Source organism: Orbicella faveolata, unplaced genomic scaffold (genome assembly GCF_042242905.1).
Source record: "Orbicella faveolata isolate gen_17 unplaced genomic scaffold, um_ofav_v1 contig_12, whole genome shotgun sequence".
Classification (NCBI taxonomy): Eukaryota; Metazoa; Cnidaria; class Anthozoa; order Scleractinia; family Merulinidae; genus Orbicella; species Orbicella faveolata.
The window spans coordinates 13,980,323-13,996,270 of NW_028301539.1; the positions used below are offsets into that span (position 1 = coordinate 13,980,323).

A 15,948-nucleotide genomic window follows, 5' to 3' on the forward strand; every position below is an offset into this window, starting at 1 on the left:
CAGAAAAGCTAAAAGACAAAAGAAAACATCTAAAGGAACAGTAAATGACAAACAAAAGGGTACACAGAATTCAAAATCCAACACACTCGTTTTATTTTCTTCTTGCTTATGAATGTCTACGTTTAATTCGGTGAAAACGGGCCGACTTCCAATAGCTAGCTATTGATCGACAGAGTTTTTTTATAAATAATCGAGCGGGCTTCCGTTCCATGGGTTTATGTTCACTTGGACTCATCAAAGCGGTATGATTTTAACAAAGCGAGACGTCAAAAATCGTAGCTTAGATTCAAATGAACACTGGAATGAATAAAAGGAGCGAATTTATTGATGAAAAACATTCCAGACACTAGAATGTTTGAGAGTGTTTTTGCGGTCAGACGCCGAGCAATGCGTTCATGTCAATTTCTCAGCCTTTCCCGGGGCCTTTTCACGTGCATGCTTTGAGCTTTTCCACACCTTTCTTACGAATAAATTAAAATATGTCGCAACAATAGGGTTTAAAAAGTCAATCAAGCAGAAATCCTAACACAAAGCAAAAATATCGCACGTAACATCAAAGCGTTTGCGCTCGTGCAGTAGCCAGCCACATGTTCGGAAAGTAATCGGTCCGTGAATTATGAATATTCAATGAGAAAGAACAATAGCGTGAATATATGAATAATAATCGACCCACAAAATGTGGGTACACACTTAAAGCGTGCCTGTGTTGTAATGCACGCGTTCACGTGAAATCAACATTTTAAGACATTTAGACCTGAAATCAACATTTTTGAGCTTATGTCGCATGAAATTGACATTTTGCTGTTTTCAAAGTGACAACAACCTTGCCGTCACGCGTTAATGTGAAATCAACATTTTAACCTATTTAGACCTGAAATCAACATTTTTGAGCTTTTGTGTTTCGTGAAATTAACTTTTTGCTATTTTCTACATTAAATCAAAGTCCTTGCGGTCATGCGTTAGCGTGAAATCAACATTTTAACTGTTTTTGACCTGGAATCAATATTTTTTAAGGTTACCCATTGCGAGAAATCAACATTTTGCTGTATTTTAAGTGAAATGAACATCCTTGTGGTCGCCTGCTGACATGACAACAAAATAATATGTTTTTTGCATAGGTAATATCTCAAAAATGATGCAAACTTCAGCAAAAACACATACAGAACATTGTTTAACACATCTAAAAAAACACACGTGAAATTTGGAGTGTTTTTGACAAAGTTCACTTTTGAGCAAAATACCTAATGCCCTTTTCCCACCAAGCCGCTCACATAAACAAAGCTGGGCTTCGTTATAATAAACTGAGCCGATCCTTTGTTGTAATAAACAGAGGAGAGACTTTGACTTATAACAAAGGCTCGCCTTGGCTTATCATAACAAAGGATCGGCTCAGTTTATCATAACAAAGGCCCTGGCTTCGTTTATCCGAGGGGCTCGACTGAAAAAGAGCATTACGTATTTTGCTCCAAAGAGAACTTTGTCGAAAACCGCTCCAAATTTTGCATGCAGTTTTGTTTAGGTATGTGTAGCAATGTCCCGTAATTTTTCCGGTTCAGTTTGCTTTATTTGCAAGATATTACATATGCAGAAAAACACTCGGTTTTCCTACTGGCCTGTTTCAATTATTATGTGTGCAACAAAAGCCAATGAACGAAGCCCATGAGCGACCTTGTGTGGTATGAGCCCAGCTTGTTTTAACAGCCTTTAATAATAGACCAATAACTGCAAGTTCACCAACATGTTTCATCTCTAGATTACTTAATCCAAGAGTTTGGCCATAGGTCTCCTTTTTATTGATAAGCATGGCTGACTTGTGATTTCAAAATCTGACCTTAAACTTGGTAGCAGTAGAGCCCACTTATTGAAGACTACACTTATTACAAGTGGCTAAATAAATAATGTTATCCAGTTCATAACTAACTGGCTGGTTTATGTAGTATTCCTGGTTTGTAGCTGAGCTCTTGAATTTGGTACCTTCCCTCATATAATCAATTTTGTGAAAAGATCACATCTCTTCTCACATTTATGACAACCCCCTTCTCTGTCAGAATTGTTAGCACCATTCTATGGTCTTAGCTTGGAAGGTATCAGGGTCTCTTTCAAATTCTTAGTTCAATGATAAGCTGGAAAGATGGATTTTGGTAGAAAAATTTCATTTAAGGTGGCTTACTACAGTTTTTCAGAGACTCAGTAGCGTGCACTATGATTGCCTGCCAGACGTCAGTATTAATCACGCGTGCAGAAATGACTCAAGTAACCCTAAGAAGAAACAAAAACCACTTCAGAACTTGAAAGGTGTTAAATCACTCTAGTATGTGTAGCAATAGTTTGAAACTTTGTTCAAACATGCGTTTAAGCCTAGGACCAAAAAAAATATGACAAAAAAAAGCTCGATTAACAACCGGTAAAAGAGCTCTAATTTACTCTTGCTTTCTCGCACACGATACATGGCATCACATGAGCGGGCACTTAAATACAGGGCATGCACAATTCAATTCTTGTCCAAGGTTGTAAAAGCCAGTCTTTGATCGAGGATTGCTCAAAAACATATTGTACAACCCATGATAAAAGTTTTACAGTTGATTTGTAGGGGTGAATCACATTTAGAGCCAAAATCTAAAAAAAAATCTGCAAGACTGATTTTGAGCTATATTTTATTTCACATTTTCTTAGTTTGCGAAAAATCTGTCTTACAGATTTTTATTTTACTTTGCATGAATGTTAACTCAGAGCCAATTACTAATTCCTGAAATTTTGAGGTGGGGTCATAGGGGTAGATTTTGAGAAAAACGTGATTTAACCTGCTGGTGTCCAGTCTCTCCTTAGGTACACTGTCATTCATTTTGGCCATTTGTTGACATTTAATTGTCCAAGTTTCACATAGAATGGTAAAAGACTTGAGCAGACAGTAAATAGAGAAAGGAAAAGACATCTTGAAACATTTTTCAAAAGAGTTACAAGTTGGGCTGTTATAATCCATCAAAACTGTAGTAAGCCACTTTAAATAAGGTGATGATCTAAGTAAATGAATCCTGTTTATGCACAATTTGGCTGATGTTGGGAAACAATCGATTAAAGTCAATCACCAAAGGAAAAATGTTTTTGTTACTTTTAACTTTGTCCTTGAGAAGTTCAGATCTCTCAATTTGTAAAGCCTTATCAAATTGCTTATCAACTAAGTCACTGCCATAGTTTTGCCATTTAAGATAACCTTTATATTCTATGGTTCTAGTTCTACATGTTTCTTCCTTGGAACAATTTCTATTAATTCTCAAACCAACTCCAAAAGGAATGCCCTTTTACAATGGACTGGGTGTGAGCTAATGGGACCTTCAAAATTAGCTTGCTTGTCAAGAATTCTCATGGCCAAATCACCATAACTACAAGTTCAAAATCTATTTTACATGAGGGATCTCTGTATCCTTCCCTGGATCATTCTACTGGGAGCTGTCATGTGGTTTATTGGTCATACACAAGCAATATATCTGTCTGTGTTCGCAAAAACATAGTCACAGGAATTGACTTGTCACTGATAATCTTGATACAATTCTGTCCTAAAGCTAGCTTTCCATGAGGCTTATTGTAGCTCAAATAAAAGGAAGTAACTCTCCTGAATGCCTTTTGAGGCCAGGAAGACTAAATTCATGGTCTTTTCATTGAATCACTAATTGTACAATTTAATTAAAGTGCACCTAACCCCAATTTTTTTTTCACTACATGTTATTTGAAATACTTCTGTGAAAAAATTTTTGGATTCGGTTAAATCCACCATTTTCTGTGCCCCGACAAAATCTTGAAAATAGCCCCAAAACACTGCCATTTTGTTTCACGACTGAGTTTGAGGAGAATAGGTCCAGTGGCTGTTGTGACGTCTACCCGGGAATATCTCACGTCCTCTCATTTCCTTCAGGACGGTGCAATACACGTTCAAAAAGTGTGCAGAAATGCCTTCCAGAAGTGCTATCGGCTCTTGCAGCAATATCCCAGATCTAAAAAAAGATATACTGCACAATTTACTAGTGATGATCGGTCAATGGTACAATAAAGACATAACGATGGTTGATTTTGTTGCACCGAAACAAATGAACAGAGTCTGAGAACCATTGAAGAACTCTCACTGGAATTTTTTCCGCAGGCTTTCAAACGCTATTTTCAAAATTTTCTGCTTAAAGCCAACCAGCAATTTGTCGAAATACTACCGACAACCTATATCTTCCAGTCTCGCAGTGGTTTACGGTCATTTCGCCCTATGGTCATTTCACCCCCAGTCACTTCGCCCCAACCAAAAGTCATTTCGCCCCATAATCGAAGTCACTTCGCCCCATACAGAAGTTACTTCGCTCCATGTAAGAAATTAGTGAAATTTGTCGTGAACTTTTCGTTTTGATGTTGGAGTTGGACTGATTTTGAACTTAAGACTTATGTCAGTTCAGATTATTAACGACTGCAGCTTCCAGTCGCGTTCGCTTAAATACGCTTGGTAACACTAAATATCATTTCATTCGATTACTTTCCTCATCATGAATTCTTATACGTTGTAATCCCTCAAAATACACTAAATATCACTTCATTCGATTACTTTCCTCAACATGAATTCTTATCCGTTGTAATCCCTCAAACCCCGTTAATGCATGGGAACTTGATCTGTTCTTGTTAATTCTTATCATTATCGGCCTCATAGTTTTGCTTACTCGAGAGAAATGAGATTCGGTAAATGTCGTCTCACTTTTACCGCACGTAATTGGTTGAAAACTTGCCATGACAACGTAGCCATTGCGTGGGTAGTAGGTTTGACAAGAAAAAAACAAGTCTTAATTACTAAAGTTGCATGCATTGGAAAACTTAAAGCAGTCTAAGGCGCTATGTTGCAAGGTCACTAATCCAAGAGTGATAGAGAACTTTTAAGATAACACAGCTAGTTGATGTTAAGATCGTATTCTGAAGTCTTTGAAAGGTTGGCGCATTGTGCCAAAAAAAAGTCTCACCTTGAATTAACATAAGTTCACACATTGCGTGTGGGTATGTGTGGCAAGAAAATAACAATAGTCTTCATTAACAGAAGTTCTGTGCAACTATACGTGCAATAAATCAAATACATTTAGACTCAATAAAAAAACGGTTTTGAGGGCAGTTTGTTAAACAACGCGCGTTAAGTCATGAATGGTTTTCAAAGTTTTTCAAATACGATCGGCCATCGATCGATCGATCAACGGACTTTGTTTGACTTTGTTGCTATGTAAGTGCCACAAGTTACTGCTAAACAACGCACGTAATCAAACAAAGATATTTAGACTCAATCGCACTTAAACTATGCCAAGATCTCTGGCGCATTTTAAGTTCTCTACATGGTTACAATTTCTGAAATTCGATCGGCCATCGATAAACGGGCGCGAATTACCAACAAGTGCATCAACAACATCAACATGGTGTGGGGGACAGAGAGAGATTAGGGCAAGTGAAACTAACAATGACAAGCATGTCATCAAGATCATATTTATAAATGGGATGATTATAACATCAGCTAGGCAAATAGAGGCAATCTTGTAAGCATATATACACTTTAATTATATCATGGAATGAAGTAACTGCTGTATGGAGCAAAGTAACTCTTGTATGGAGCGAAGTGACTTTTGGTCAGGGCGAAATGACTGGGGGCGAAATGACCATGGGGCGAAATGACCGGATACCCCCACAGTATTTATAACATAGCCGGCAAAGTTGTGTGATCAATCAAGAAGCGTTACGACCAAATATACTGATGTGTGAATAGGTCACAACTGTACGCCACCAACCAGCATTTATTTCTCTTTCGATTTAGATTAAAGTTGAAGATTAATCCTTTAGAATTACATGATAACAAACTTGTTACACTCAAAGAGTTTTTCGAAGGTTTGGAAATCAGCAGTGCGACAAACATTCTACACATTAGTGTCGAAAATGACCGTGTAACATTATCTGCGGACCGCTTAGGGAACAGATCCTTTTCGCTTATCCCACGAATTTCACTGCAAACTTTGAAAAAAATTTACACTGGTTATTTGAAGTTACGACTTAAAACGTGTGGCAATGTGAAATCGGTAATTGTATGAAATGTTTCCTTCCGCCTTGCTTTCCGCAGCTTCTAAAATACAGGTCCAAACAATTCTACGATTTTCAATCAATCGAAGCCATTGTTTTGGAGATCATCAAGTCTCGAAAACTGCAACACTTACGTCGCTCTTATAAACATGAAGCATTCAACAAAGTAAAACACAAACTGGATTTAATAGAACAACCATACATGTACGTTGACAAAATACATTCTCGCTACGGACAAATGTGAATGGGTTATAAACACGCGTGGGAGTCTTGTGTTTAGGTGACAAAATTACCATCCAAAGCAGTCCCTGAGTTTTCTTTCCTGCTTTTCGTTTGCCTGCTCCTCCACTTCGTATCTAGCTTTCCATTCCTAATATACAAGCAGCTCATCCGCAATGAAGTCTTCCCCGTCGTCGTTTGAAATATTGCAAATTGTTCTCAAAGCTCTAAGCAGTCAGTTCACAGTTGTCGAATGTGCTTGATCAAAGTTTGTTTCGGTGTCTTCCGAATCGAAACCTAACTCTGACTCCAGTGACGAAAAAGAAATGATTCTGAAACAAAACTTGGATGTTTTAGTCCCAAAATATATTGGAACAATTAGTTTTGTTTTCCATTTTCTCGAACAAATACAGAGAGCTGACTGAGGCGCCAATGTGTTTGGTTCCTGGGTAGAGGTCATCATCAACCGCCGCCCCAGACTCCCCGAAATGCGGTCATGTAACACTTCAGGCGTGACTTTGAAATAGCAAATCGAGGATTCAATGAAATTCAAAAATTTTTTCACCCAAATGCTTCAAATAACACGTGGATTCATTTTAGCGAAAAAAAATTTGGGGGCTAGGTGCACTTTAAGAGAGCTTTCAACATGAAATTTGAGTCTAAATCAACACAAATGTACACATATCAAAGCCGCGGCGGAGAGCTGATCTATAGCTTTCTAAAGGCCTGCATTGTCCTATATGGACTTACCAACAGCTTCCTACATTGAGAATTGATTGAACTTCAAACAAACTGGGCCATAATTATGAGTAAGCGAACACTGTGCATGCTGTCAGTATGTCAATTATCGACCGGAAGCCACACAAATAAACTTCTTCCATGCTAGCGAATCACAGACATGTCTGATAGTTAGCTAAGCCAAAAATGCCTAAAACTAATAAAACAAGGAAATTAAATGCAACTCAGGATTGATCATCGCTTGACGTGATTTCCTTCACTCTGTTCGTGGCCATGTTTTGGTTGGTAATAGCAATGTCGAGCTGGAAAGTGCCATATCAACTCCACCACAGATTATTTCTTTAAGTCTTAAGTCTTTAGCTGCATCAAAGTGCAGGCCAAATAACGACAGCCGCTAGAAATGTTTAGTCCATTGCACTCCTAAGCCCTAATTGATGCAGCTAAAGCTCTTCGCTGTCTAAAGCAAGCACAACATTATTGCCACAGTGCAAATGGCCTACTTATTACAGTGCTAAACGTTGACCCGTTCCTGCATCTCAGGGCCGTTTCATGTATGATAATGGACAACCCTTGGTAACAAATTGTTACACTTGCTCCTTCATTGGACTTAATGATGTCCTCGGGCAGACTTCCTTTAGACAGAAGTTATAGACAGTTAATTGACCAGTGCAATCTTGGAGTCGCCACGTGAAATGAAACTCAGATGAGTGTAGCCTGGGCTAAACTTGATACCAATTGAAAAAAGCAGGGGAGGGGGGTAGCGATAAAAAAAAAGCTAAATAAACAAGACATACAGCAAAAAGTTCTCTACACTTCATGCTGGGTAAGCTTTATAAGCTCCTGCCATTAAGCAAGCAAAAAAAAAATCACAGGTTACATGAATGAAGGGGTTAAAATCTGCGAGGAGAACATTATTGTGGTTAACTTTCTTTTTTGTATACCTGTAAGTAGACTATAAAAGATAATTTAATTTTGAATATCATCTACATTGTACATGTGTCGGAATCATGATCATATCTTACTCATGTCAATAGTGAGAAAGTGTGTTCATGTCTTTAATTAGTGAAGGGAGAAAAATATGTCATATGTACTTACTTCTTTAAATACTCAGCAATTGTCTTACGAGCAGTAGGAGAGTAAGTCCACTCACCCTCTTCTGTTCTCCTGGCATATCCAAGGACCTGAGAGGATGAATCAAATCATATACCCAGCCTGTTTTATGAAGCTTGAATAGCCATAGAAATTTTTGTAGAGTCCTACACCTCTACACGTTTATCACTGATCACTTTGTACTACTTCTCCTACGTGTACATATCAAACGGTGGCATGTTACCATGTTACCAATGGTTTTTGGTCTGTTATAGAAGTTTTTATTCAACCCTACATCTGAACTCATTCACTCATGATCATTTCTACATAATGAATTCTACGCTCTACGTCTCTACAATCAAACATATCTAGATAATGAACTATACGGCTCTACGATCACACCTTTCTAGATAATGAACTATACGGTTCTACGATCACACTTTTCTAAATAATGAACTCTATGGCTCCATGGTCATATGGCTCTGAGTTTCTACAGCTCTACGGTTCCACGGTTTTACAGTTCTAGAGTTCCGCTGCTCTACGGCTCTACAGTTCTACAGCTCTATGGCTGCACAGCTCTAAGGCGATATGGGTCTACGGCTTTACGCTAATGAACTATATGGCCCTACGATCACACATTTCTAGATAATGAACTCTATGGCCATATGGCTCTACCGTCACATTTTTACATAATCAACTCTATGTAAACTGTAAGTAAATTTGGTGATATATGCTGTCATATTAATGTACACTAACATTTTGAAGGAAGATAGTGAAATTTGGTTCCTCCTAACATACTGAAGGAAAATGAAGCAAGCAAAATATGTGGTCGTACTAGCTTACTGAAGGAAAGTAAGCAAAATATGTGGTTGTATTTACGTACTGAAGGAAAGTAAAATATACGGTCATACTAATGCACTGAAGGAAAGTAAAATATGCAGTCGTACTAATGTACTAAAGGAAAGTAAAATATAACGTCATACTGAAGGAAACTAAAATATACAGTCATACTAACGTACTGAATGAAAGTAAAATATACAGTGAGGTACTAACATTGTGAAGGAAAGTAAAATATACGGTTGTACTAACGTACTGAAAGAAAGTAAAATTATACGGCTGTACTAATGTTCTGAAGGCAAGTAAAATATACAGTCATACTAACATACTGATGGAAAGAAAAATATACCGTAACTCTCGTAACCTGCCACTTATAAGTCCCAGATATAAGTCCCCCTGGTTATACGCCCACCTACCTGTACACAAAATATTACTTCCGATTATAAGCCCTCCTGGATACAAGCCCCCCTCTAGTTTAGAATGAAATGAATTTTATAATTTGTAGTGATGTTTTAAGGATGGTATCTACTTTAGCTAGTGTGCACACGTTCTGCACATCATGCAAGGTATGGTTAACCACCACATGTGCGCTAGGGTTGGCATTGACGTAATCAACTATGCTACCAAGCACACAACTAAAATGAAAGCAAAATTATCCTACTGTGACTAAATCAAGTTTAATAAACCTGCACTAAACCCAGGAACACCAGAATAAGAGTGTATCGCAACCACTAATTGCTAACGGTTTCTAGCTTAAAATCTAGCTGTTGAAAATCATACTGAAATCCAACTGCAAACACGTACCTGCAGATGGTCTACTGCTCACGCAAAACAAGTGCAAGAGACAAATGTTTTACTTACTGGGGAGGTGACAGGAAAAATTGTCATGGGCGCCGTAAAAGTTTTCAAAAAAGATGAATAACTTTAAAAAACGTGTGGTTACCCAAACATTTTATGTTATGAAGTGGAAGTAGCCCCCGTTAGCACATTTAATAGTGCTAAATACATTTGACACTTAAATGAAGTTGTTAATATTGTTATTGTTATTGTTGTTGTTATTATTATTATTATTATTATTATTATCAGTGACAAGCCTATTCAACACGTGATTAGCTTTTAGTTGTGAGCAAAAGCTATTTAGACCGTATTTGAGCTGAACCAAAGGAAGGCTGTCAGAGACTCTAAAAGTGCTGTTGGAACAATTTTGTCATTAAAAACATGCCAACTAGTAATAGTTGCAACTAAAGCTACCCCCACTTTCTTTTATTTCTATTGACTGAAAACAATTGAACATTATTATATGAACTAAAACTCCTACATCTTTTTTTGGTAAACTTTATCACTCGTAATGTTCCTATAACTTAGGCATCTTATCATGGTTATTATCCAAACATTCAACTAAGTAAACTAAACCAACACTTTCTACTTAACTCATTCCATTCCAGACAGCCATGAGTTTTCGTTTGAAAGATCACAAAAAGTACTTTCTGAAAAAAACGTTTCCTTCATGGGAACTAATATTTCTGTTTCAAAAATTTCACTCAGTAGCACTTAAGAAAAAATGGTTAAAAATTATAGAGAATCAAACTGCTGTTTGAATTTGACGATGAAACAAACCATTTTTATTTTATTTTGAGAAAATCATCTGGAACTTGCTGTCACGATTTTTTTCTGAGATGGGTAGGAGGAGGAAGCACCCAACAAAGAAAAGGCCTTTCTCTGCAATACCCCCTTCCCCTACTATCTTGCTAAGAAAGGCCTGATACTCAGGTATCAAGTATCATGTTACTGTCCCCCAGCCTCTAATCTATAAATGCAAATTAGTGTCAAGCTCTTTGTCCTCAATGAAAACCCTGCAAAACATTTACATTAACCTTTGGATTCCTGCCAAGTCACCCAGCCGTGACATGAGCTCTATGCCACATGAGATTACTCAACACAAATGAGTGATGTGAATAAACGACATGCCAAAGGTAGACCTGGCGATCAGAAGAATTTTAGTCACAATTGAACATGAGCGAAGCGACACTCACTTTGAATATCGATATTTACGGCTACTTCAGAATTACTTACGATACCTTCTGAGTTGTTTTTATCGCAAAATCCATCTTCAGGATCTTTGAAATCGTTTTCAATTTGTTCTATATCAGAATCTCTGCCATTTCGAAGATAATTTACTCGATCGCCAGACGGTGTGTTTATTCGACCCAAAGTAAACTTTCGGCAATCCTTTGCGAGCCGTGTTCAGAAAAATCGACATTTTTTCTGCTATGGCAAAATTTTTGGGCCTTTACGAGGGGACATCTAGGGTGCCTCCTTGGGTTTTGGCCATCTGGGCCAAAACCCTGCAGGAAAAAATGGTTTTTATATTACCATTTACCATGTAGTCTAAAGACCTTTAAAAATGTGTTTGCTTTTCTGTATGTACAAGTAAAAGTTAATTATAAGGAAATCTGTGAAGAAATATCCTTTCCTTTTTTTTCAGAAAAATGGTGATGTCAGCATTTTTGTTCAGATCCAAGGCTAATTATCTCAAAAAAATGCGTGGCTACCCCCATTTTCTTTGTGGATTCCAATAGCCCTTGCAAAGATCTACTTTTTCCGCACGGTCCTAATCTGGTGCAAAAACCTTTGTATTTGGTAGGCACCGTCCTTGAAGCTTATTGAAAACCAGTACATGAGAAATTTATTTTGATCAACATTGCTTTAGCTTATTTCGAAACGTTTTTTGTTATTCAGCTTATAAGCCCCCTGGATATAAGTCCCTCCGATTATAAGCCCATCAAAAACACCTTACAAAAGAGTATAAGCCCCAGGCTTATAAGCAGAAGTTTACAGTAGCTCCATAACTTCCAGTTTCCATAAAAAGCCTGTTATATGTTCTTACAATAGCCTGCTTAATTGGGACAATGGACACTTTCCTCTGACCAGAGTGACACGCTCCAATACCAAATAGCCTTACCTTATAGATACTTATTTTCTGTGACTGTAGACTGTACATGTTAAATTTTCCGGGTTTTACAATTAAACGGAAAGAGTAAGTAGAAAGGAAAGTTATCAGAGGATACAATGTACTTTAGACAGATTAATTTTTGCTATTGATCATGCTTAAAACAATACGACACTCTTAAATATTTAGTTTGAACGTAATCTATTTAGTATACTGAATGCCGGTATGCAGTTTTCAGTATCCACAAATCCAGAAAGAAAACACGAGTTAGAATCATTAAGAATTCAATGATAACAGAAAGTCTGTAACGCTTTTTCTGAGAGCTCACATAAAGCATACAATAGGCCGGATTCTGGATAGAGCGCCCAACATTTGGCCAAAATTTGAAGCCAAAAAAAATATTGGCAATCAGCAAATTTAATTCTCACCACCATATCAAGCAAGCTACCCAAATGGTGTGTACCAATATTTGCACTTTCCTTTGAATGTTAGTAAGAGGTAATTCAACCCTTTCCTTATTATGTAAGTACGACCGCAAGTCACCAAATTTACTTTCCCTGAGTAAGTACGTTATCACAAATGCTTATTTCACCACATTTACTTTCCTTTGTACATTAGGACGACTGCATATTTTAACAAATTTACTTCCATTCCTTAGTGCCTTAGTACGTTACTTCAACCCTTCTTTGCGTTCAAAGCTTTCCCTCTAGCACGTTAGTACAACCCCTGTTTCAAAGCTTTCTTTGGTACACTACTACGACCCTTGTTTCAATTCAGAACTTTCCTCTGTACGTTAGTATGACAGTACGACCCTTATTTCAATTCAAAACTTTCCTCTGTAAGCTCGTACGACAGTGCAACCCACATTTCAATTCAAAACTTTCCTTAGTTTGTTAGAAAGGCCCTTGGTTTTATTCAAAGCTTTCTTGGGAAACTTAGAATGTTAGTAAGCCCATTGTTTCTATTGCATTCATGACTTATTTATTTACTGGAAACAACGAAAATAACACTTAAGTTTTGTTTAGATTTTTGGGCACCTGTGTCACGTACTTAGTACAGTTTGAAGAAGTATTAAAGAAAAAAAATGAAATAAACAATTCCTATTCTATGCTTGGTATGGATATGTAGAGCTGTAGAGCCGCAGAGCCATAGAGCTGCAGAGTTTATTATTTAAAAATGCGTGATTGCAGAGGGGTAGAGGGGTAGAGTGGTAGAGCCGTAGAGTTCATTATCTAAAAATGTGTGATCATAGAGCCATAGAGTTCATTATCTAAAAATGTGTGATCATAGAGCCATACAGATCATTATCTAAAAATGCGAGATTGTAGAGCCATACTGTTAATTATCTAGATATGTGTGATTGTAGAGCCGTAGAGTATAGAGTTCATTGTGCAGAAATGATTGTTAGCAAATGAGTTCAGCTGTAATGTTGAATAAAACTTCTACAAAAAGCCAAAGACCATTGGTAACCATGGTAACATGCCACCGTTTTACATGTACAAGCAAGAGAAGAAGTACAAAGTGATTGGTGATAAACACGTAGAGAAAACTTCTATGGCAATATGAGGTCCCTAAAACAGGCACCAGTTGTCATATGAACAAAATTAAATGAACTAGGAGCAAAAATCCCATTACCAGGTCTCTTCTTTTTGGCTCATAACTACCATTCTTTACACCATACAATTGCAAAAATCTGTGCTGCTGCAGCTATCCTTTTTTGTACAAATTGAGGTACAGTTACATTATACAAATGCTTATTCCTGTGATACATAATATTAAATAATTTCCAAGGAGAAGGCTTGGGGGAAATTTTGAATAATGCCTTCTACCAGGTAAATCACTATCAAGTGGATAAGTTTTGCCAGAATAAGCCCTGATATCCACTGGATAGTGACTTATCAGCTGACAGCATTTTCAACCCTTAGAACAACAGGGACCAGGGATATTATATGAGACATCCAATTTTAGCCCCATTTTAACCTCACAACAATTCCACTCCCCCTCACCCCCCCCCCCAAAAAAGACACAGACAAAGCCATCCATATTTATTACTTACCTCTTTGTTCTGTTTACTGAATTTCATGTTCAGTCCAATATCTACCTTTGTGCCTCCACCAGATGCACTTTAATATAAAAAAATATTGAAAACCATTAGCAAGATTCAAACGGTGATAACTAGTGACTGCCAACCAAAACCTCACCAAGGCTGGAGCATTTTTATCAAACTACTAGTGTCATCTTTGCTGATTGACAAAAAGAGATTTGTTTCCATTACCAGAATTTTGTTGATACTTGTCTCCTCTAAATTTAAATTTAAGGTATTGCAATTAGGCTGATGTTTCTGCCTGTGTTGCAATTGCGGTTAAGTAGATACAAGTGCTCTTCCTAACAAGGCAAATGTTCAGGCTTCGTCATAATTAGCTAAGATAATACACGATGGTAAGGAAAAAGTCAGTACTGGCAGCCTGGCAGAGGCATCAGGCTACACTGTTGCAAAGGGACCAGAAGTCATCCCAGTTTTGGTAGAATTAAGCAAATTAGCAAATTTCTAGTGCTCTTGGATGCCATGTTAGTCCAAAACAGAATTTATCTTGTGCATTTCATTCTCTGGTACCAATACAAGTATAATTTTACACCTGGTTGGAGAGCGGAATGTGAAAGTAGAGTTTCTAGTGCAATCAACAACACAACTCAATGACCCCGCCTACAACAGGCACCAGATAGAGACCACAAAGATCACAGTCTGATGAGGATGACTCAATTTACAGCTGAAGAAAATGACTGGAAACAGCTTAACCTTATCCTAAAACAGACAATCTGAATTTATTATAAAAGGGTCACTTTTCTTACTCCATGTGAATATTTATTTTGTAGCTAAACCAGTTTACAAAGGTATGATTCAGAATTAGCATGACATTCACAGTTTGTGGCTATGTCCTATATGGCTTTTACAACAAATGTACAAACAAAATACAGTCCAACCTCCCATAAGCAACCACCCAAAATGCCTAGTCTAGGAGGTCGCTTACAGGAGGTGGTTGCTATCGAGAACTAGGATCATATTGGGTCAAAATTTGCCTTGTTAGCATATGGTAACTACATGTACAGAGACTTACCCAATGTTTTAAATGTTTCATTGATGTCAAAAGTCAATTTCAAGAAAAAATATTGTACTTGCCATTGAGAAATATCTGTCTCTTGTACTATTCAATTTTCGCTCTATTATCTGTCGTGGTTGCTTACAGGAGGTCAAAACAAAAGAAAATTTCACACTTTTAGCTCTAAAAATGGTCACGGTCACTTATGAGAGGTGGTCACTTACACGAGGTTCCAAATATAGTGATTTGACTTGGAAACTTTTGGTATTTTGGAAAACTGGTCGCTGAGGAGAGGTAGTGGCTTACAAGAGGTAGTCGCAACTGGAGGTTTGACTGTAACAACTTTTTTACTTTGATGAAGGTTTAGAATTAATGCAAGTTTCACGTTTCCAGGTTAGGAAAATGCAAATGGAATGTAATAATAATAATTAATTATAAAAACAATCTTTAAAGAGGAAGCGCCTGTCACGTAAATATGTGGTTTTCAGGGAGGTCCTCTATAAAATAAAAAGTGTTAAAATCTAAAATAAGAAATACAAGTATCACAGATCTAAATATAAAATATACAATGATTAAAACTACTAAAACTACCAAAACTACCTACTGTCATTTTTCTAAAAATGTTTACCATTAAGAACCTTATAAGGTTTTTCTTAAAAATTGTGCATGGCATTGGCTTTCTTAAAAATACTGGGAGAGACATCCAGTCATTTGTAAAACGAAAGTAGGACACTCTCTTTCCGCATTCCGTTTTGGGTTTTAATGTGCCTATTTTTTCACCAGGAAAATGGGTTATGATCACTGGGACTGGGAAACACACACTATAGAGGGAATGGAACTGGGGTTTGGACAAAAATAGGCTGGAAAATGGGATCTGGGCACAATTGTGGCTGAGAAATGGAATTTATACCCTAGCCTTCCCACCCACTTTCAGGACCC

The 15,948-nt window shown here is 37.3% G+C and overlaps 1 protein-coding gene across 2 annotated transcripts in view; it reads right to left on the reverse strand.

Moving 5' to 3' along the window:
* The window catches only part of LOC110041816 (5'-3' exoribonuclease 1-like), a 247,804-nt gene that overhangs the window by 79,604 nt on the left and 152,252 nt on the right, over nucleotides 1–15,948 (reverse strand). For both annotated transcript variants that reach the window (XM_089283773.1, XM_089283774.1), the window contains 2 exons: nucleotides 13,968–14,034; nucleotides 8,131–8,216 (listed from right to left, as the gene is read on the reverse strand). In XM_089283773.1, the coding sequence (XP_089139899.1) occupies nucleotides 8,131–8,216; nucleotides 13,968–14,034 (153 nt within the window). The remainder of the gene's footprint in view (nucleotides 1–8,130; nucleotides 8,217–13,967; nucleotides 14,035–15,948) is intronic.